The 21,522-nt window shown below is 39.6% G+C and overlaps 5 protein-coding genes across 5 annotated transcripts; 2 read left to right on the top strand and 3 right to left on the bottom strand.

The window, feature by feature from the left end:
• Positions 1 to 866: 866 nt before the first annotated feature.
• Positions 867 to 3,524, bottom strand: LOC109985227 (claudin-3-like). The gene has a single exon (XM_020635487.3). The coding sequence runs from the start codon at positions 3,351 to 3,353 to the stop codon at positions 2,703 to 2,705; it is 651 nt and encodes a 216-aa protein (XP_020491143.1). The 5' UTR covers positions 3,354 to 3,524; the 3' UTR covers positions 867 to 2,702.
• Positions 3,525 to 6,547: 3,023 nt separating this feature from the next.
• On the bottom strand, positions 6,548 to 8,425 carry LOC109985333 (claudin-4-like). Its single transcript, XM_020635633.3, has one exon. It carries the CDS (start codon positions 8,116 to 8,118, stop codon positions 7,447 to 7,449), a length of 672 nt encoding a protein of 223 aa, XP_020491289.2. The 5' UTR covers positions 8,119 to 8,425; the 3' UTR covers positions 6,548 to 7,446.
• A 7,064-nt stretch (positions 8,426 to 15,489) lies between these two features.
• LOC109985282 (claudin-4-like) lies at positions 15,490 to 16,647 on the top strand. Its single transcript, XM_020635565.3, has one exon. The coding sequence runs from the start codon at positions 15,653 to 15,655 to the stop codon at positions 16,295 to 16,297; it is 645 nt and encodes a 214-aa protein (XP_020491221.3). The 5' UTR covers positions 15,490 to 15,652; the 3' UTR covers positions 16,298 to 16,647.
• Positions 16,648 to 17,450: 803 nt separating this feature from the next.
• LOC109985290 (claudin-4-like) lies at positions 17,451 to 19,103 on the top strand. Its single transcript, XM_020635573.2, has one exon. It carries the CDS (start codon positions 17,871 to 17,873, stop codon positions 18,504 to 18,506), a length of 636 nt encoding a protein of 211 aa, XP_020491229.1. The 5' UTR covers positions 17,451 to 17,870; the 3' UTR covers positions 18,507 to 19,103.
• A 1,083-nt stretch (positions 19,104 to 20,186) lies between these two features.
• Positions 20,187 to 21,270, bottom strand: LOC109985287 (claudin-4-like). The gene has a single exon (XM_020635570.3). The coding sequence runs from the start codon at positions 21,201 to 21,203 to the stop codon at positions 20,571 to 20,573; it is 633 nt and encodes a 210-aa protein (XP_020491226.1). The 5' UTR covers positions 21,204 to 21,270; the 3' UTR covers positions 20,187 to 20,570.
• Positions 21,271 to 21,522: the final 252 nt, after the last annotated feature.

The raw sequence follows: 21,522 nt of genomic DNA, 5'->3' as shown, positions 1-21,522 counted from the left end.
CTGGGAACAAAGGTTGCTCTTCTCCTCTGTGTCCTGCAGCAGGGACAGCGAAGCCGGCGTCCTGAGGGGAGCCACTCAAACGCTGAGAAGAGAGCGTGTGAGGGGTCGTGCATGATCCGACCTGCTAGCCTGATTGTCTGTTGCTCATAGATCGATGTCAAAGTCCTTACAGGTAGTCCAATGATCTTAGAGCAGACTGTGACCGTGCTCTGCAGGCAGTTTCTGTTCTGGAGGGTGGTGGAGTGGAACCAGCAGGTTATAGAAAAAGTAATGATGCTCTCAATGAAGGAGTAGTATAAGGAAGTGCTGGTTTGTATTAAGTTTGTATGAATACTGCATATATTATGTTAGTGTTAGTGTGCCTTCAAGTATTTAACAGAAAGCAAGTATCCCATACAGCATGAGACAAACATTCACCAGAAAAACATGTGCGGGACAGGACAAAGACCTAAAAATAACAAAAACAGGGCCTCAAACAGCCATTATTCTTTTTTAGGACAAAATCAATTGCTTTCTTTTTGCCTTAGTATGTATGTCTGTTCTTTCCTTCTTTACAGTTTTTATTAGATAGCCAACAAGCCAAAGTTTTTTTCATCTTCTTAGAGGCCTTTGGTTCCACTATTCCTGAAGTCTACCTGTCTCACCTGTTGATCAGTCTGCTCTGGTTGGACCGATAATGAATTTAAATGAACTGCTCCTCTGGCTAAGAAACCCAACCCTCTGCACCAACCCAGCTTTTCAAACAGTTTGTTCTGGACTGGTCTTTTGTTTGTTTTGGTGACACATGCTTTGGGCTGTGCCTTTTGTATTTTTAATGCTCTAAAAAGAGGTTGACTGGTATAAATGAGCAAAGACGTGTTTAAATACATGGTTCAATTTCCAATTTTATTGAAATTTTTACAACATTTAAAATATAAGCACTGCAAAAAAATATTGATTGTATTGTATTATTGTATACAATTAAGTATTTGACAGAAGCAAATTAAGAAAATAGTTCAACTTTGAAATGCACTCAAAGAAGGAGATAAAATATGACTATATTTCTTAGTACTACAAAACACACCCTGCTGATCTGGAAACAAACATCCTTCAACAGCTTTAATTGCACAAACACACACACACACACACACACACACACACACACACACACACTCAGTACCTGATTTCAAGTTTATTGTGAAGCCAGCCTCCAAAAATGAGATTAATTGTCGCCAATAGAAACAAATGTTCTATTTCATAGTCATTATAGCGGCTAATGTTAATATTAGACTGATCATATTTTGTTGTTACTGCTGTTACTCATACATTTACCATTATTACTGGTATTGTTATTGTAGATCTGTTTTATTATTAATTGTTGTTGTTGCTTTGTTTGTCTCTGTGCATATCCTTCTTGCTGTATCTCCTGCTATCACACTTTCCAACCCCGACTCGGTTGGAATTAGAAAAATGCAACAATCGATTGACCAACAACTTCAAGCATACAGTATTTTTTTTCACTCCAACTACACATTGCAATCACAAATGTTGTTTGTGAATTAGATGCTTTTTCCAAAGCTGCTGATAGGATAGAAAAGGGATTTTTTTCCCGAAATGACTGCATAATGGCTCATTTAAATATGTGCAAACAGCAAATGCCACACAGAGACACTATTTGTTCTGCAGGGCAGATAGTGGTACATTTAATCTTTTGTGTCTTGTGAATTAGATGTTGTTTTTTGACTCATTTGCACAAGTTTAGCAGGCGCAAATACCACACAATCCTTTTGTGAGTCAGCCCTCACTGTTTGTTTTACAGACAGAATTATTCAGGCTGTGGCCTCTGTTTCACATTAATGCTACAAAAAAATGTTTGAAACTTATTTATAAAACAAATACAACAACAAAAAAACAGACAAAGTCAAATATGAATAGTCAAAATACAAATTGCAAATACATTTATATTACAGAAATATAAAATAAGCTCATATATATATATATATATACACAAGTCACATTTAAGTGAGTTGAAATTTGTCGACTGAAATAATCCCCTCAATGTCCTTAAACTGTGAAACTGTGAGGAGAAGGATAAAGCTGTTACCTCAGGCCCTATCATGGAGCAATCTTTAGTTTCAGTCTCAGCAGAAAGTCTCTTAAGCAAATATCACATGCAAAACACACACACACACACACACACACACACACACACACACACACACACACACACACACACAGATAAATCACACAACCAAATCCATGTAAAATGAGAGCATCCTCTTCCTTGTATTGTCAGGGAAATGACACACTGCGTTTTAACTGAAAGTTTCAGTGAAACCCAACACCTACTGGCCAACAGCTAATGATAGAGCCAAACACACACATATACACACATTAAGAAGCAGGTGTAATCATATTCACATAATGCAACAAAGGTGGTTTAGTATAAATACAACATGTACTCAGAGGAAGAATCACTTTGAGTCTGAAGTCACAACTGTTGGATAATATAGGTAGAAGATTGGCGTTAAAATAATGCAAATACAAATGCCAGCAAATCAAAAGAATTATTTTCTGTACACACAACTTCATCTCGGAGTCTTCATGATAGGATTCACTATCTAACAGCTAACAAATAACACACAGAAACACAGACAAAGAATGAACAGCAAAGATTATCATTTTTTTTTTTTTTTTTTTTTTTTTACCAAAATGTTATCTAATCAAACATAGTCTTTCCTGTCATACCCTCCACCTGCACTGGCGCTGCGCGGGGCGGAGTAGGCCATCCGAGGTGGCTTGTACTTCTTCTCTTTTGGCGGACAGCTGCTGCACAACATCGCACCTCCTATCAGTAGCAAGGCGGCGGCTCCCCATCCAATATAGAGCGATGCCCCAATCTCCCTCCTCTGCGCGTCGGTCAGGAGAGGGTTGTAGAAATCTCTGATAATGACACTGGCGGTCCAGGAGACAGGGATGAGGACTAGAAGTCCAGCGAGGACGAAAAAGATTCCAGAGATGATCATCACTTTGGCCTTTGACGGCTCGTCTTCGATGCAGTTTGTGCACTTGGCACCGACGATAGAGATCAGGACTCCCAGAATACCCAAAATGATGGCGATGATCAACATGGCTCTGGAGGCCTGCAGCTCCCGAGGCAAAGCCAGTAAAGAGTCATAAACCTTGCACTGCATTTGGCCTGTGCTCTGGGTCACACAGTTCATCCATAAACCCTCCCAAATGGTCTGAGCAGTGATGATGTTGGCTCCAATGAAGGCCGTCACCTTCCACATTGGCAGTGCACATGTCACTATGGCAATGATAAATCCAATGGCTCCAAGTGCAATGCCCACAATCTCCAGGCCCATCGACATACTGGCTCTTTGTCTGGTGACAGAACAAAACTTAAATGTGGGGTCTGCAGATTTTCGAACAAACAAAACCCTTCAGAGTGCAATGAAGAGTCACCTGCTTTGTTGGTCCTTGTATAGTGTGAGCACCTGTAAGAGGGTGTGGTGTAGCTATGAGATGCTGCCACGGAAACAAATGATCCTTTATACCGCAGGGGAGCTAGGAGGAGTCCCCCTAGTGATGATGTCAACAGGAGGCTGTTCGCAGAGCAAAAAAAACAACTACCCACAACTGTGCACATACAGTGGAGGAGGGGAGCTTGAGGCAGGGCGGGTGAGGACGGATGTAATGGAGGGAAGGTGTGGTTCTTTGTATGTGTTGTTAGTAGGGGTTTGTTACTGGTAAGATGGCTGCCTCCTGACTTGAAAATCAGCATTTCAAAGGAGAACTTCCCCTACACCCCCACTTCCAAAAATAGTCTTCTTCATGATGTTATTGATCAGTAATTCCAAGCTATATTATGAACAAGGTGATTTAATTCAGTCTCATCTAATCGATTACTGATCCTCAGAGTGGAAAATAAAATATATCATTGTTTCAACATAAATGCTGACTTACATGCAACCATTAACCACGGGGTAGCAACAGAAGAGAAGCTATAGCCTTGAGCTACTTAGAATGCTTGTTGTGAGTAAGCATAGAAACATACCCCCCTCCCACACACACACACACACACACACGCACACACACACAATTGTGCAAACTTGGACTAAAAGTAGACTCCGTCCTGCTGGTCTCTTTTAGTTCCTGGTCAGTCATGTGGGTTTCTTAAATATGCAGGATTTGGTGTCGAATGGAAACTGGAATAACTGCACCAAGAGCAAATATGAACAGAGAGAAAACATAATAGGTTGGCTTCCTGACACCTTAAGCATACAGACAGTGGATCTTCTCAGTATCGGTTAAAGCCTTTACTCTGACCAAACACTTCCTTGTTGAATGCATCGTGTGTAAAGGAAGGTTAGTGCACAGTAAAAAGCCATATAGGAACGCTCAAATAAGGTTTTTAAAACACATTTATCACATTTTTTTGTACAGATAAGTTATTTGGATTTGTCTCTTTTTTGTGGCTGACAAATGTTTAAAGGTGCACCATGTAGATTTTGTAGTGAAATTTGAAAGTTGGAGAAGTGAAACAAATAGATGCTATATTTTCTGAACAAAATACACAAACTTTATTCAGAGGAAAAAAAGGTCCTTGAACACTGTTTGGAGCTTAAAAAGCTACCAGAAGAGTTGTGGTTTCATTGTTGCGGGCCCCCCAACACAACTTCTCGTGTACAATTTTATCTTCAAACAGTGTTCCAGGGACCAGTTTTTCCTCTGAGGACAGTTTGTGTATAGAGTAATGAACATATACCACAGAATATGTACATTTCTCCAACTTTCACATTTCTCTACCAAAACTACATAGTGCACCTTTAAATCAAACCTAGCACAACCTTTGTAATAATATATTGCAGGACGTCAATGTCTTTTCATAGTTAAAGAAACTGATTGTCAAATTTAACAAACTGTTAAATTGAATTTAAAGTGAATTAAAACAAGATTCATATTGACAATTTGTCAACAACACTTTTACGTAATGCTTTTTATAATAAATATAATGATACACTTTTTGTTGGGGGCGGGGGTTTGGTTGAAAAAGCTTAAATTTAAACATAAAAACAATCAATCAGTTTTTTAATACTGGTAACTGTAATTTACATACGCTCCATTGCACGCTTGCCCATTGACACATTTTTCTTTTCTCAGTAATTGATCAATAATATTACACATCTTTATTTGTACAGTGCCAATTCACAACAAATGTCATCTCAAGACACTTTACAAAAGAGGAGGTAAAATACCTAATTCTTTGTTACCCTCACATTATCAGGGATCAGTTTGGAGCCCAGAAAAGTTCTGAAAAATATATACAAACAACTATTAACATCAACAAACCCAAGGGTTGGGCAATGTTGAGTCTTTGTTTGTCGTTTAATCAAGAGCATCTTCAACCTTTGTGTTTATGTAACTACATCAGTTAATGCATCACTCCTGAGATAACAGCCATGATGACCTAAAGGCTGACTGTTTCAGAACACCTGTGTTTACTAGCTGCTTGTGTTGACCAAAACAAGTGCAGAAGTGTTAACGAGTGTAACATTTCATGCCAACAAGGTTGGTTTTATTTTAAATTTCAAACCATCACATAAGTAATCACTATGGAGGAGCTAATGGTAAAGCTATATAACTCAATTTGTTCAAATTATAAATTAAATCATAGGGAGAAGTACGACAGAATTTCTGCTCTAGTGTTGTGTACAATTTGGGCTGCCATTGAAAATTTCCTTTTTCTGCCACTGTAAACTTGTACTAAGCCTCATTTCAATAGGAAATATTTTGTTATTACTCTGCATGTTTTAAAAAAAAACTGTAGTTACTTTCTTGAGTAAGAAAATAAATAGTCATCAAGCAATCAATTCGATTATATATATTATTCTTAATCGACCAATTTCCTAATTCTATGTCCTTTTTTGGTGCTTTAGATAAAAAAAAAAACACTAATATTAACATTTTTTCTTATTTACTTAGATGAATGCATGACTCATTAATCTAAACAAGTATTTCTATGGCTGGGTTTTACCCCTCTTAAGTAAAACTACTATTTGGTGGTGTCCTTTATGTTCACAGAGGTTTGTTGAGTTTCAGAGAGTCAGTGTCATGTGTACAACATTTCCAGGTGCAGAATGAACTGGCTGCTTTACTGCAGCTGAGCGCACCTGGTGGAACTCCGAGCGTTATTTGACTATTCAAAACAGGAAAAAGAAGGTATCTGTAGTTCAGAAGGTCATCATATACCAAACAGAAATAACTTCCCTTCCACCAAATGTCTGTATACCAAAATGTGAAGGACAATCAGCACGCAACTCTGACCTAAGTGGGGGAGGACATCTCTGTCTTTCTAAAACATTGTCCACACCTTTCTTTCATGCGCTTGTTGTAAAATGGCAAAAACATGGTAACAGCCACGCCAGTATTATTGAACTCATGAGCTCAATCTTTGGATCTTATGTCAATTAAAGTACATTTATAAGACTTTTTTTAAAAAAAGTGTACTTTTTTATTTTTCAACACTTAACGATCATCGTAAAGAATCCACGCTTGTCCAAAGTAATGTTTCATAGAAAAGAAAAAATCTTTATTATTATAACATGTTGATTATTGAAATCATTTAAATAGATACTGATATAATTGTATTTATAAAGCCTGCTTCTAACATTTCAATAATGCTCTAACTTGTCTCTCATACATATATATTTATCTAAAAATAGAAAGTTATTTAAAAGCAACTACCTTTGTAGAAAATGCAAACACAGCCACATCATGTGTAATGTATTCGAAACAAAACAAGTCAAATTCCTCTCAAGTCACTTTCAACAAAACCTGTGATTTGTTAAACTGTACATGCTACCATGTTGGCCTTGCTATGGAGCAAACAGTGGACCCCTTTCATGCTCGGCCATATAACATTTCACATCTGTGACTCTATATTCATATGATAGCAGGAAGAAATATAACACAAAAGAGCCGTTTGCTAGCTGATTACAGTCAAAACAGTCACAGCAGTGTCCTTGTTTGCTTTGTTGTAGTAATGACACCTGTACATGTATTTACATGATCAACATAACTAGGACCATTCACAAAGTACCAGATATAGGTAAAATAAATATATATTTAATCTCCTGTATTTGGTCACATCTTGTAAAATTTGCTCTTATCCTGCCTACTTTAGAAAAAAAAACTTTTCTACTTTAGAAAAAAAAAGTTAAAAGTATCACCAAACATGTAAATAGATTTTCTGAATCTTTTTTCTTCTTCAGAAAAGTATCAACAAGCTATTTATCAGACAGGTTTATGGTCCTAGATATCTTGTAAACTCCGAACCTTTGCTTTGTCCCTTTTACCATAGTCCAGTGAACAATCAGCCTCATTTAAACTGGTGAGGTTATTATTTAGCTATAATTCGGAACATATGTCATGATAACTACATACAGGGTGTAGTTTCCCCACTTAAACATAGTCCCTCCTGTTGTAGGAGCTCTGAGCAATTGATCTTGGTGCAGCCGAGTAGGCTACCCGACTCTGGGGGTGCAAGCTGTACCTCATTGGTTTATCTTCTTGTGGAGGGCAACTGCAGCAGAGTATGGACCCACCAGTCATGAGCAGGGCTGCAGCAGCCCAGCCCAGGTACAGCGCAGCCCCAATTTCCATCTTCTGACCACTGTGGAGGATTGGACTGTAAAACTCAACTACAATGGTGTGTGCTGACCAGGACACAGGCACCAACTGAGCCAGAGATGCTGTAATGAAAGCCCCACCTGAAGCAGCCATCACCCTGGCTTTGACCCCCTCTTCGTCGATACAGTTGGTGCACTTTGCTCCTATCATGGCAATGAGGAGAGCCACAAGCCCAACGATGATGGAGACAACGGTGAGCGCCCTAGCAGCCTGCAGGTCCGGAGGTAAAGCCAGCATGGAGTCATAGAACTTACACTGCATCTGGCCTGTGCTCTGGAACACACAGTTCATCCACAGCCCCTCCCAGTACGCCTGAGCTGTGACAATGTTGGCGCCAATGTAGGCAGAGACCCTCCACATTGGCAAAGCGCAGCTGATCGCGGTCAGAACCCAGCCAAGTACTGCCAGAAGAATGCCTGCTAATTCAAGTGCTAAAGACACCATGGTGAATCGAAATAGGGCCCCCTCTTTGGACTAAAGGTCCGTGTATTTGTCCTTCCTTATTTGTCCTTTTTTTCAGTTCTTTTATTCCCTCCTAATTTTCTGGGAAAAAAGTCCTTTATGATTTATGCTCTCCCTTATGGACGCTTCCTTCCATCAGGTGTGTCTTCTACTCCGGCTGTGGTTTCCGCAACGGCTGCCTAGTCCAGAAGTTTCGATTTTTCACAGTATGCTTCTTTGAAAAAAGCCCTGCTTTCGTCCTGATCAAATGCTGTCTCCCCCAGTTCTGCTGCAGTTTAGGAGATGACGACCCTTATCTATGCAATGTTTTATTACTAACCGATCAGCCCTCCATAGTAATGACATCACTCGCCAATCCAAACCAATCAGGTGAGTCCTGGGCATTGGCCTCATTTACCACCTGGGTGTGTTGGTGCTATTTTGTGTGCTCCTTCTCGAATGGAGAGTATTTTTATGGTTTAACCTTTAGCCCATGGTAGCTCTGGGTGTGTTTGCTTTATTGCTGTCAGGAGGTAATGAGTGGCCAAGGCAGAGCTTGTTATGTGGTTTATAACTGACCACATGAGACGTAAATGATATACGTACATGTATTCTAATGGATATGTATGCGTGTGTGTGTCTGTGCATGTATCCACTGTGTTTGCAAAGATAGGGATTGTGTTTTAGACAGAGGAAGAGAAAAGGAAACGTCAGCAGAGAAAATATCTTTACTATCTTTTTATTTGTTTTGCTTTAGATTGCGACATGTCATTTTCTTTATGACAGAAACTTGTAGCACCTCCACTGGGTCACACAGTTTATGTGTAATCCAACAATTCAATTTGAGTTAATGACAAACTAGATACTCTATGAAAATTTGTTTTAAATATGTGACTATAGCTTCTATGACCTGTACTGCCGCCCCATATGTATGTGGGGAAATCCATCCTGCATATGCTCTTTTGTAAAGCGTCTGGAGATAACATGTGCTATACAAATAATGATTGATTGATTGATTGACTGGACTACAGTAAAAAATAAATAACTACAGTGCTCTTGAATAGTATACAAAGGAACATGTCACTCTGTGTAACTTTGTGCCTATTGTTGTGTTTTATTGATTTTGGACAACAAAAGTAGACTCTAGCACAGAAGTATACCTTGCCTTTTAAGTCAGACTTCGGACACACTAACATTCTAACAACATTGTTAAGCAGATTGAATAAAGGTTTGGTAGAATTATTGATGTGTTGCGGTTTACATAATTCTGTTTTTTCTTTTAAATCGCGTTGCAACCCAAGTGATCACGTTAGCACCACTGTTACACTCTGACACTTCTATCTTGTGTACGTGTTCACATTAGCACACAAGCACGTTCACAAGAGAATAGGTAACCCAATAACTATGATAAGATAAAGGCAATTCATCGACATTATCTGGGCATTTAGGAAGGAGAAAGACACAATATTGCCACCAATCAAAAATCGTCTGATTGTGGTTACAATCAAATTCTCTCCTTACATTATCTTACAGGAAATAATTTTGTATAGCCGCTGTGACACAACAATGAAGCTGTTTGTTCTGTTCACAAAGAGATATCTATTACCCTATAAAGTGGTTACATCCAACTAGCCCTGACCCTTATCCTGATCCTTACTCTAATCCCCCCAAAAAAGTGTTTTGGGGGGATTAGAGTTAGGGTTAGGGTAATTTAGGTTTGAAATTTGATTCTAGCTCAAGCCCTGCTTGTTTAATGATTCAACACTGTGATGCCCCCTTATAAACTGCCCTATGGAGGCAGTTCTCCAGCATAAAATAAAACGTGTTGACAAGCTGCTCTGACATTAACCACCTAATTATCACTCTTCGTTGACATTTTAGTGAACTTATTTTATCTCGTGTATCCTGCATGTAAGTTTGACTGGGTGAGTTGTTTGGCAAGAGTTGAAGAGATTCTACTTAACAGCCCTATCTCTTTCGAGAGTTGATAAATGAGTTTCAGCACGCAGGGGAATTATCCATTTCCCTTTTGTTGCCATGCGTGTAGCCTGATTTCTGACAGTGGGCGTTCTTCCTCCTTTCCAGGAGCTGAGAAAACATGCAAATGCCATTTCACTTTGCCTATCTGTATGTGTGCAAATTCTATTTCAGAAGAGTTATTGTATGGATAACAGGTTTATCTATTTGGTAAGCTGCCAAGAGAAATCAGATAACGTATGTGCATTGATATGCAACTACACTGCCACCAAACTGATCATAGTGACCTAAATTTAAGAGAGAACACTTGTAAAAAAATATCCTTCCAGGATGAAGGAGCAGAGATGTTTTGTTGGCAGAACTGTATAATTCTGCATTAAGTTTATGAGACATGTACACATGTAGAGAGATGTTTAATGTGGACCTTGCTTTGGGCTGCACAATATGGTTAAAAAAAGACATTTCATTAATGTCTGAATGTATGTTACTTAGTGTGTCTGGCCGCTCGGAGATGAAAGCCCAAAGTCTTTGGCTATCAGTGACTGACACAAAACTAATCCATATGTGCTGGAAAGTAAACATTGCTGCTCGACTAACAGCACGCATATGCTGCCACAGGTTTAACCAGCACTGCGACGAGGTACGGATGGTAACAGGAATACACACATTGAAAACGTTGCTTATCTTCCTTCAGCACCCAGCCGACAGTTTCTGTAATCGCAGCAGTGTCTAGTGCTTGCTGTCAGTCATACGGCACACGCTGTGATCTGGTGAAGGCCTGCAATAATCTGATATCGAAGAGACTCTTGTACATTTTCTTGTATAAATGTGTGAGTTTTCACTTTGAATTAGGCACCATAAAAGTGGTAGCATGTTTGTACATGTTTATGGTCACATGCATTACCCTGCATGTTCTTCATGCATAAATGTGACAGCTGCATGCATGAGCACATCCCAACTGCTATGGTTAAATTAAATGTTGCACAGATATCTCTGCTAATTAGACAATTCACACATAAGGTTGGCTAATTTAACAATTTAGATAAGTTGACTACTATATCTAACATTTTTGGGGAAACTATATCATTAGGAAGCCAATGGCTGTTTTGTTTGGTCAACAACAAAAAAATGCTGTTATAATGCCATATTTTTAATGTAGAAATGGCATGAAGCACAAATTTGACTTAGTTATAATAGTCTGTTCAGTTCATTTCTTATTCTGTAATTTCTTTCACAATTGACTAGACTGCTGTTATATAAAACTACCACAGAAACAGAAACGAAATCATATGAAAGACAGCTACCTTTAAACTGTCTATCATGATGAGTCAGTGGCAGTAAAATGTCATAGAAACTGTTGGCCTTAAAGAATCTCACAAACGTGGTACAGTACAACCCATAATTCAAAAAACAATTATATACATGTGTTTATGATTAATATAATAAAGAGTGTGAGTTTTATTTTAAACATTTATCAGTATTTAGATTTGAAATATGTGTTGCCCAATCAGCAGCATTCCCTCTTAAACTTCCGGTCTTAAAGAATGGCATGGTTTTCCACTGGCAGCTTTTATTAACTGATACTGCTTTATGAGTGCTCTTGAGTCACTATACATCGTTAAAAAAAGGTCAGGAAGCTTGGATAATGGCTGCTCAGAGATTTAGCAAACAGCAGTAAAAATGTCTTTAAAAGTGGGGGATGCCAAATTTTCACAACTACCCAGATACACTTCCTTGTCTAAAAGTATAGAGACCAACAAGAGCTGACCAAAATTAATGAGTGTTTTGTTTTTAATTGCTTCATCGTAGGAAGGTAAATGAAATTTAAAGCTAAATTAAATTGCATGAAACTTGAAACACTTTTTAAAAGACACAGCATCCGTATCATCTCTGCTTCCTCTGCATCAGTGTTGATTCTATCAGGTACTTCAGGCTAGATAATGTCACAAGTTTGTAAGTGTACATCTCCAATAGCACTCAAATACACTCCCACAGTGAGAATGTTGACAGGTGATTTGAAAGAGGAAGCTGCTGCCTCCCTTTGGGCAAAGCAGAGTACAGCAGACAGAGGATTTAAGCTTCAGAGAGCTTCAGATTTTACATTTATGTCTGCATGGTTACACCATTTTGAAGATGTAAAGTTGGGACCTCTCAGATAGTAGTAAATCATAGCACTTGCACTTACAATGACCCTTCTTTTTGTTGCCCTTTCCCACACTGCCCGTTTGACATCAATTTTAAAAACGGGCTCTTTTCTTGTGATCTTTCAAGAACAAAAACGTATATGTTCATGCTTACAATCAGCCTTTATTCTGATTCACAGGACACACACAGGCTGAATCAAACAGTCAACCAATGTCTTTATTTCACATGATCTTTTCATCTTCACTCATATCTTTTAATTGAATTAAATTGAAGTGAAATGAAGTTTTTATTTCAAACATTTTAAAAGAGAAGAAAATAAAACTAAACAAATTAACAGACAGACAGAAAAAAAAATAAGCAATGAAAAACATAATAAAAAAGGAGTTTTCAAAAACTTAGATAATTCAATTTACATTATAAAAAAAACGAGTTGGAAGAAGTATCTCCATAAATAATTTATCATCCTTTCAGTTTTCTTATTTTTATACATATTTAAAAAAAAAAACCTATACATTGATTCTCTTAATTTGTCTAAGTATATAAAACATATGTACATTCATAAATGGCATATTACTCTTAGTACTCTTTTAGATATAAATATATAAATATAGTGTGTGTGTGTGTGTGTGTGTGTGTGTGTGTGTGTGTGTGTGTGTGTGTTTGTGCGTGCGTGCGTGCGTGTGTGTCTGTGTGTTTGTGTGAACACCCATCCACATACCCATAACCAAATATATACATAGATACATATTAACACATCCTTATATAAAAAAGTAGAAGATAAACCATTATTTGTGCTGTTCCACAAGATCTGCAAACTTTAATAGTTTTGACTGTAAGAATAATGAGTTTATGTGATCCCTATCTGACAGTGTGAATAAACCATATAGCTCTTATAGTGGAGGTAATGAACTTTTGAAAGTATGGCCCCAAACCTCTGCATAGTACCAGTGAACAGTAAAGAATGTGGAGTGATTTATGATCCAGAACCTGCTTTGTATTGTAAAATACTGAAACGCTCCAGACAGGTTGTGCGATAGTGTGATTTCTAGCTAATGTTTTTGTCAGTTATAACCCCAAGAGACTCTCTATTTCAATTTTAGCCCCATCTATCCATATCTGCACTTGTAGGTTTATTCTACAGTTACCACATAGCATTATTTTAGTTTTGTTTAAATTGAATGATCATTTGTTTCTGTCAAAAACATTTCTTTAAATTACTAATTTAAGTGATCTCCATCAGTCATTTATGTAAATTATTTCCAAAACAGAAAATATTTCTATCATCCGCAAACAATACTACATTCAAAACATTTGACACCTTGCATATATCATTAATCCATCCATCCATCCATCCATTTTCTTCCGCTTATCTGAGGTCGGGTCGCGGTAGTAGCATGTTCAGTAAGTCAACCCAGACTTCCCTCTCCCCAGCAACGTTTTCCAGCTCCTCCTGGGGGATTCCGAGGCGTTCCCAGGCTAGACGGGATATATAATTCCTCCAGCACATTCTGGGTCTGTCCCGGGGTCTCCTCCCAGTTGGCCGTGCCTGGGAAACCTCTAAAGGGAGGCGTCCAGGAGGCATCCTTAACAGATGCCCAAACCACCTCAAGTGGCTCCCTTTGATGCGGAGGAGCAGCGGCTCTACTCCGAGCTCCCCCCAAATGCCCGAGCTCCTCACCCTATCTCTAAGACTGAGCCCAGCTACTCTCCGGAGGAAGCTCATTTCGGTCGCTTGTATCCGCGATCTTATTCTTTCGGTCACTACCCATAGCTCATGACCATAGGTGAGTGTTGGAACGTAGATCGACTGGTAAATCGTGAGCTTTGCCTTCAGGCTCAGCTCCCTCTTCACCACAACGGTCCAGCACAATGCCTGCAGTACTGCTGACACCGAGCCAATCCGTAACTGTCAATCTCACATTCCACCCTACCCTCACTCGTGAACAAGACCCCAAGATACTTGAACTCCTCCACTTGGGGCAAGGACTCACTCCTGCATATATCATTATTGTACATACAGAAATAAACAGTTGAGGCCCCAACACTGACTCATGGGGGACTCCACAAGCTATGCCCAGACATGAATAACAGACATTTCCCCTGCTTCTCAAACTGTTGTCTATTAGTTATAGCTTTTTACCCACTTCAAAACAGCCCTTGATGCCAACAACATATTTTGTGACCTATAGATGTCGTAATTTCCTTAACTGATGCTATAAATGCATGTGATGCTGATGTGTTTGATCTGAAACCAGACTGACTGTCAGTGAGTCATCTGTGTTTATCTAGGAATGTGTCTAATCTGTTATTGAAGAGTTTTTCTAGTATTTTGGAGAATTGTGAGAGTAAGTTTGTAAAGTGTTTTTCCCCCTGTTTTGTAAAGAGTTATGACTTTTGCTATTTTCATTTTGTTTTCAGATTTACCTCTTCAGAATGACAAGTTACAGATTTAATGGTTGTGAAATCCTGTAAATTTCCTCTACTGTCATGTCAATTTCACAACAGCTTTTGTTTTGTGTTGTCTTGTTTTGTTTCAACAATATTCATAATTTAATTCTCTTCCACTGCTGTGAGAACCATTGAGCTGAGGTTTTTATCTATGAGCTTATCATTGCTTTCAGTGGTTGTCACAGTAACTGGGATTGTTCTGCTAGTTCAGGCCCAACATTTACAAGGAATTCATTGAATTTACCAACCAAATCTTTCATATTATAACTGTCATTATAAAGAATACTCACAGTAACCATTTTTTAAGATATTTATTGATTGACTGATTGATTGGAGGCATTATTTGTCACTCTTTGAACTCTAGCAGCTCAATACTTTGTGAAGGTGTAATGGAACAAAAGAACTGAGCACAAGACCATATTTGGTCAGTCTCCAGTTTTTGTCGGATGTATTGTCATTCAAAGGAGACTGAGTCACTTTGCACTCAGGATTTAGCTCCACCCTCCTGCTGCTTCAGGTGAAACTGGGTATGGGGGATGGGGGGATAAATAAATAAATCCTGTTTTACAACCAACTTCTTTAATAAGATACTTGTTCTGTGTTATAATGATGAATTGTATCATGCATATGGTGCTACATGATGGGCAGTTTAAATGTTTTGTTTGTTACATCAACGGCTAAGAACGGCTAAACAGGTTATGTGATTGGGAGTGGACCTGAAGAACAAGGGCTGTTGACGGAGAGCTGTTTTGCTTCCTGGCCCCTCCTCTTTAACAGTTGAGATCATATGTACCTGCTCTCTTTTGCATCCCCAACCATTCAGAAAATCCACCTGAGTAAAGAGGACACAGCAGAAGACCAAAAAAGCATATTTTCAAGAGAGGAAGTACAGAATACAGCGAGAACTTTCAAGTCACAGCTGACCAGACAAAGAAGTTTCACTGAAGAACAAGTCCACAGGTCCACAATGGTGTCTGCTGGGTTACAAATGCTGGGGGCAGCTCTTGGTGTCCTTGGCTGGATTGGTGCCATCGTTGTGTGCGCAATTCCCATGTGGAAGGTCTCAGCTTTTATTGGCAGCAATATCATCACCTCGCAGACCACTTGGGAAGGTATATGGATGAACTGTGTACACCAGAGCACGGGGCAGATGCAGTGTAAGGTCTACGACTCCATGCTGGCCCTTAGCTCCGACCTCCAGGCTGCCCGGGCCCTGACCATCCTTGCCATTGTGGTAGGCATCCTGGCTGTCCTGCTAGCTGTAGCCGGGGGTAAGTGTACTAACTGTGTGGAGGATGAGTCGTCCAAATCCAAGGTGGGCATCGCAGCTGGAGTGATGTTCATCGCGGCTGGGATCCTTGTCCTCGTCCCTGTCTGCTGGACAGCCCATACCATCATCCAAAACTTCTACAACCCCCTGTTGATCAGTGGCCAGAAGAGAGAGCTGGGTGCTGCACTCTACATCGGATGGGGAGCGGGCGCTTTGATGCTGATTGGAGGAGGGCTGCTCTGCTGCAACTGCCCACCTAAGGATAATGACTCGTACACTGCAAGGTACAAGGCTGCCAGATCTGAAGCCTCTGCACCAGCATCCGGGAAAGACTATGTCTGAAGCAGACCTAGAATGACTTGTTTTTACTGGGACAGATAAACCAGTGCTACTAGGTTGTGGCTAAATGAATTTCAGATTTTATTTGAGAAAAATGTATTCCTGAGTACTACTCTTCATGAGTGTTGAGGGGATTGATTATCAAGAAAGGAACCACTGCCAAGGCGGGAAAAAAACATGTTAACACAGTTACTTGCAAATGATTTGTAGTTATTTTTAAGCCTTTTCTATGAATGACCAATGTTGTATAACCTCTTGTTTTTGATATAATGTATGCGGGTTGTTTTTACGAACCATGTTTAAGAGATTCATGATATTCCATCTATACTGTAAATAAACCTTTTGTAACAAAACTCTTCTGCTTTTGTGATAATGTTCACACACATTCACACAGCAGCTGTGTGTGACATAATGTGATAATGTTATTGTTCAAAACTGAGCAAATCATTGAAGTCTTCACAAATTCTTGATCTAGCTTCTAATGTTTTAAAACACAATTTTTGATGCATTGATCTATAGTTGACAACGGTTAACAGTTAGACGGTTTAAAACATACCCTCAACGCCTTTAAGAAGTATTTGTCATTATGATTTCCTGTAGATCAGGTTTAGGTGTGGCAACAAAAAAAACAGGTCTTCGTTCAAACTAAGAGCCTGCCGGCATTTTGTACCTGTACTTTGTGTGGACTCACTGGATCGATCTTTCATTTGTTTTGAGATGAAATATAAAGATGCCTGGCAATAACCACATCCATTTTCTAAGATCTTTTACTATACTGATTCTATTATGCATGCTCATGTCTTGCTGTTTAATCTTTTGAGGTTTATTATTACTTCCTCTAAGAATACATTTTTACTGGTATGAATAAAAGTATAAAGTACCTCAACATGCAAACCAGTATTCAACATGATACCACAAGGTTAAGATGGTTAGGGTGACATTTTGATTGTGATGTTAATAACAAAAAGTGACACAAAGGAATATTCTCGAGTGTGTGCTTGCTTAAGGCTTGACCTAAGTAAGCTGTTTGTTTGTGTCTTTGTGTGTGTGTGTGTGTGTGTGTGTGTGTGTGTGTGTGTGTGTGTGTGTGTGTGTGTGTGTGTGTCTTTGTGTGTGTGTGTGTGTGTGTGCGCGCGCGCGCGTGTGTGTGTGTCTGTGTGTGCGTGTGTGCGTGTGTGCGCGTGTGTGTGTGTGTTAGCACAGGTGGATCTAGAGCCATTGTTCCTAGGCTGGAATCCTTGCTTGGGGGTAACAAACCTTGCTTGTGTGGGAACAATGAACTCAAGGAAAACAAGGGTAGTGGATATCAGTTCTCAGCTTCCCAGCTTTTGTCTGTGATCACAGAAACTCCACCCCGAAAGTTAAAACCACAAAAGTGGGCAGATACCTTCTCACACTAGGACCTCAGATTATCAGAGCAAAGCTAACACTTGGCCAAGCTGGAGTGACAGTAAAATAAATTCAAGAATTAACATCCTCTGTTGGCTTTGCTTGCGTTCAGAACCGAGTAATCTCCAAGGCAATACATTTTCAGAAGGACACTTTGAGGAGACCTCCTGGCTGCAGTAACTTAAATATGGCTTCTCAGGGCCTCCAGATCATGGGTGTGCTGCTCGCCTTCATCGGCTGGCTAGGCACCATTATCACCTGTGCCATGCCCATGTGGAGAGTCACCGCTTTCGTTGGGGCGAACATCGTCACTGCCCAGGTGATCTGGGAAGGCTTGTGGATGAACTGTGTGGTTCAGAGCACGGGCCAGATGCAGTGTAAAGTGTACGACTCAATGTTGGCTCTACCTCAAGACCTGCAGGCGGCCAGGGCCATGGTGGTCATCTCTGTGATAGTCGGGGTGTTTGGCGTGCTCATGGCCGTGGTTGGAGGAAAGTGCACCAACTGCATGGAGGACGGAGTGGCCAAAGCCAAAGCGTGCATCACGTCTGGGGTGATCTTCATTATCGCAGCCCTACTTATCTTGATCCCAGTGTCGTGGTCGGCTCATGCAGTGATCAGGGACTTTTATAACCCTCTGGTGATTGCTGCTCAGAGGAGGGAGCTCGGAGCTGCACTTTATATCGGTTGGGGCTCCGCTGGGCTGCTGCTGCTGGGAGGAGGCCTGCTCTGCAACAACTGCCCCCCCAAAGACAGCAGACCCTACATACCTGCCAAGTTTGCCCCTGCAAGAACCGCTTCATCAAATGTGGACTATGTGTGAGTGTTTTCAGTTACAATTGCGATCACTTTTTTTTCGCTCAATTCTGTTGACTTCTCACTAAAAGGTTTCTGCCAACAAAAGAAAAAAAGTGTTCATGTAGTTTATTATAAAAAACTTAGAATTACAATTTTTAAATGACAGCACATTCAAATATATTGTCTTTTTTAAATGTTTGATTTTGGTTTTCTGGTTTAACGTGTGAAATGATGTCAAAGACACTGTGAAAGACTACTGTTCACATCTGCTTTTATCACTTAAAATATTTCCAGAACTGTGAATTTAAGGGCTCAAAAACAAAGATTTCTATCAGACAATGTTTTGGACATAGATACGTATTCTTAGAAGTTGTACTATTTCCAAAGACTGAGAAGAAACGGTGCTCCAAAATACATGGGAATACAGAAAACCTAAAATGTAATTGTTTTTTAGATTGCTGCCTAGAAAAGTTTTAAAGGTTGCAATTATTTTAAATTGAATATTTGACCATCGAAACATGGACTGTATATAGTGATTAAATGAAGACTGTTGACATATTACTGTAGTTCAAATGTGATAAAATAAAGCTTCTTTGTTCCTACAGTTTCTTATGTTCTCTTCTTCTTGTTGCACTCTGCACCTGCAGACACACTATAATAGTACTGAAACTTAACTTCTCAACATAAACTTGGGATAAACCTCTCAGGAAGGCAAGGGGGCAGATTCCTGGGAATGACTGTATCTGGTTGAAATGTTTGCCATGTTGTAATCTACTGCCCTTGAATCAAAGCGTTATTTACAGTTTCTGTCTTATCTAAAATGGATGTCACGGACAGTGTATGCTTGGATTCATGTTGCTAAGGAACTATTTTATTCCTCCAAGGAATGGACATTTACACTTTGCACAGTAAGAGCACATCTGCCAAGTCTTGTCAGGATAATTTATCCCGAAGCTCTTTAATGGTTCTCTTTTTGTTCAGCGAGTTTTCAATTGAAAGCCGTCTGACAAGGAAAACAATGCTCCCCTGTAATTTTTCACTTTTGTGTCTGTGTCCATTTTGGACAATAAGATGAGATGAGAAAGCAAATGGGAAAGCAAAGCATGTGAAAAAGGCAAGTGTTTTCTTGAAAATGTGACCTACTTGTATGTTGAAATACAACATTGTATATACAGTGAGTACAAATACTACAATCAGCCAGTGGCTTCAAAGTCTGCCTATCAATTGTAAAAGCATTTACACTATGTCAATGCTAAATGTTACATATAATATTGGATTATTCATTCTGATCTGTAATGTTTGAAAGTGTAACACTCATTTAAATCTTTCAACTAAGGAAGATGAATGTGATTTATTTTACTATTTACTATTACATATAATTAAGGTAAGATGAATTTATCTCTATTACTAATGTTTGCTATCTCTATTACTAAGAGGCTGTCCAATCTGTATGCTGTACTCACTCTCATTGGACTCTCTTGTTGAGTATTTGACTCTATAAACAATGTCTTATTAGATAATAGGATCATACTTTTTTATAGTAATTTGTTGATATCAACTGATATGAAAATCATACGTTGAAAAAGGGCAACGTTTAACCTTAAAACATAAATTCTCACAAGAAGTATTTCAAAATTGAACATACTCACATCACACAAGCAAATGTAGTTTTCTTCTCCACTTCAGACAAAAAAAAAAAACACAGTTGACAAAAAATACTGTTTATTGGAATAAAAAAGCAGACTATTTGAAAAAGACTCTTATGTTGCAGAAATACATAGATGGCTCATCAGGATCGTTTTATCCTGACTGATTTAATTATTAGTTTTTTAAATGACATTTATAGCACAACATTTATACAATTTAAAAAGATATGAATTAACCCGACTAAAATTATACCTCATGTTTCAATACTGTGTTAGCATAGTAACATGACACATAAGGTCTCTTGTAAACAAAAGGCTACAGTGTGTTAGTTTAAAAAAAGTTAGTCACCATTCAAATCACAACTTGATAAGAAAACAGGTTTGGACAGTATGTCAATTTCAGTGCTCTTCAAAATGTCCTGCTTTAAATGTTGTGCAGCAAACTAGACAAATTCCTTCCCGGGTGTTGTTGACTTAGGCGGGGAATACTTTGCTCCACTGTAGCGGTCTCGTCCCGATGGGCACTGACAGCAGAGAAGAGCCCCACCGATCAGCAGTAGTCCAGATGCTCCCCAGCCCATGTACAGACAGGCACCTAGCTCCCTCCTCTGGGCATCAGGAACCATTGGGTTATAGAAGTCCTTTATGATGGTATTAGCAGGCAGAGACACCGTCACCAGACACAGAGCCCCACTCAGGATGAAGAAAACACCTGCGGAGATGGCCACTCTGGCTTTTGAAACTTTGTCTCCAACACATGTGGTGCATTTCCCTCCAACCACAGACAGCAACAGGCCGAACAGAGAGAACAGGATGGCGATGACCACCATAGCTCGAGCGGCCTGGAGGTCTGGAGGCAGGGCCAGCAAGGAGTCATACACCTTGCATTGCATTTGTCCCGTGCTCTGCACCACGCAGCTCATCCACAGACCTTCCCAGATGGTCTGAGCCACCACAATGTTGTTTCCAATGAAAGCAGACACCTTCCACAGGGGCAGCATGCATATCAGTATGTTTCCAATCCAGCCAAGCACCGCCAGCCCGACGCCCAGAATTTGCAGCCCTAAAGACGCCATTTCTATTTGCTCCTGCTACTTCTTGTGTTTAGTTCTTCACTGGGCTGCCAACTAAAACCTCTCCTACTGTTTGAAGTTTTTTATATGACCCACAGAAGTCCCCAAGTAGCCCCCTCCTCTGCTCAGATAAAACCATCCATCATGCTGCCTTTGAGTTCAGAGGAGTTTCTCTCACACAAAGAGGCCGTCTGGTGCCCCAACAGAGCTCTGAGAGAGAAAAGAAGATGAAACCAGTGTGGTTCAGTTAAATGCTCGCCGATACTGTAAAAGTTTCAACATTTAAATTTGACCCTTTTTGGAAAACAAAAGTTTATTGTTT

Source organism: Labrus bergylta, chromosome 14, assembly GCF_963930695.1.
Source record: "Labrus bergylta chromosome 14, fLabBer1.1, whole genome shotgun sequence".
Lineage (NCBI taxonomy): Eukaryota > Metazoa > Chordata > Actinopteri > Labriformes > Labridae > Labrus > Labrus bergylta.
This window is presented reverse-complemented; position numbering and strand designations above follow the sequence as displayed.